The sequence below is a fragment of the Fulmarus glacialis genome, unplaced genomic scaffold (genome assembly GCF_000690835.1).
Source record: "Fulmarus glacialis isolate BGI_N327 unplaced genomic scaffold, ASM69083v1 scaffold22462, whole genome shotgun sequence".
NCBI classification, from domain to species: Eukaryota; Metazoa; Chordata; class Aves; order Procellariiformes; family Procellariidae; genus Fulmarus; species Fulmarus glacialis.
In genome coordinates this window covers 721-1,262 of record NW_009197484.1, presented here as the reverse complement: position 1 = coordinate 1,262, position 542 = coordinate 721, and the positions used below count along the sequence as shown (strand labels likewise).

Genomic DNA, 542 nt, shown 5'->3' with positions numbered 1-542 from the left:
CAAAGTTCCCGTCGCAGATGTCGGGGCCGTACTGGTCAGGTCGATCTGGGCTGCCAGGTTTGGGGGGTCGCTCCGGTTTTCCTGGGGGGTGTGGTTTAGGGGGTCTCTGGTCTGGCCTGCCAGGTCTCCGGGGTGTCACGGTGGGCAAAGTCTTGGTGGGCTGAGGGTGCCCATCCACGGTACCTGGATCGGGTGGCAAGAGAAGGGATGGGGTGACGAAGACCAGCAGTGCCTGGTGCCTCAGTTTCCCCATACACATGCACAGCACCCCACCTCTGGGCTGATCCCCCACCCATTCCTCACCGTACAGCTGCTGGATGCCCTTGAGGTCATCCTCGGGCAGCTGGAAGTTCTCCGTGTCCATCCACTGGTAGAAGGGGGCCATGATAGCGCTGGGGTTGCTGGAGTGCTCCAAGCCCAGCGAGTGCCCCAGCTCATGCACGGCCACCAAGAAAAGGTTGTTCCCTGCAGGGAAAGGCACCATCAGCAAGACGGGGTGGAGGACACAACGCATGGGATGGGTCCTCGGCCCCAACACCCTG

The 542-nt window shown here is 62.4% G+C and overlaps 1 protein-coding gene across 1 annotated transcript in view; it reads right to left on the bottom strand.

The window, feature by feature from the left end:
* Positions 1-542, bottom strand: part of LOC104072950 (matrix metalloproteinase-15-like) — a gene marked incomplete at both ends in the record, with an annotated part of 1,586 nt that overhangs the window by 328 nt on the left and 716 nt on the right. Inside the window, 2 exons of the mRNA XM_009572566.1 lie at positions 1-183; positions 304-465. Of these exons, the coding sequence (XP_009570861.1) occupies positions 1-183; positions 304-465 (345 nt within the window). The remainder of the gene's footprint in view (positions 184-303; positions 466-542) is intronic.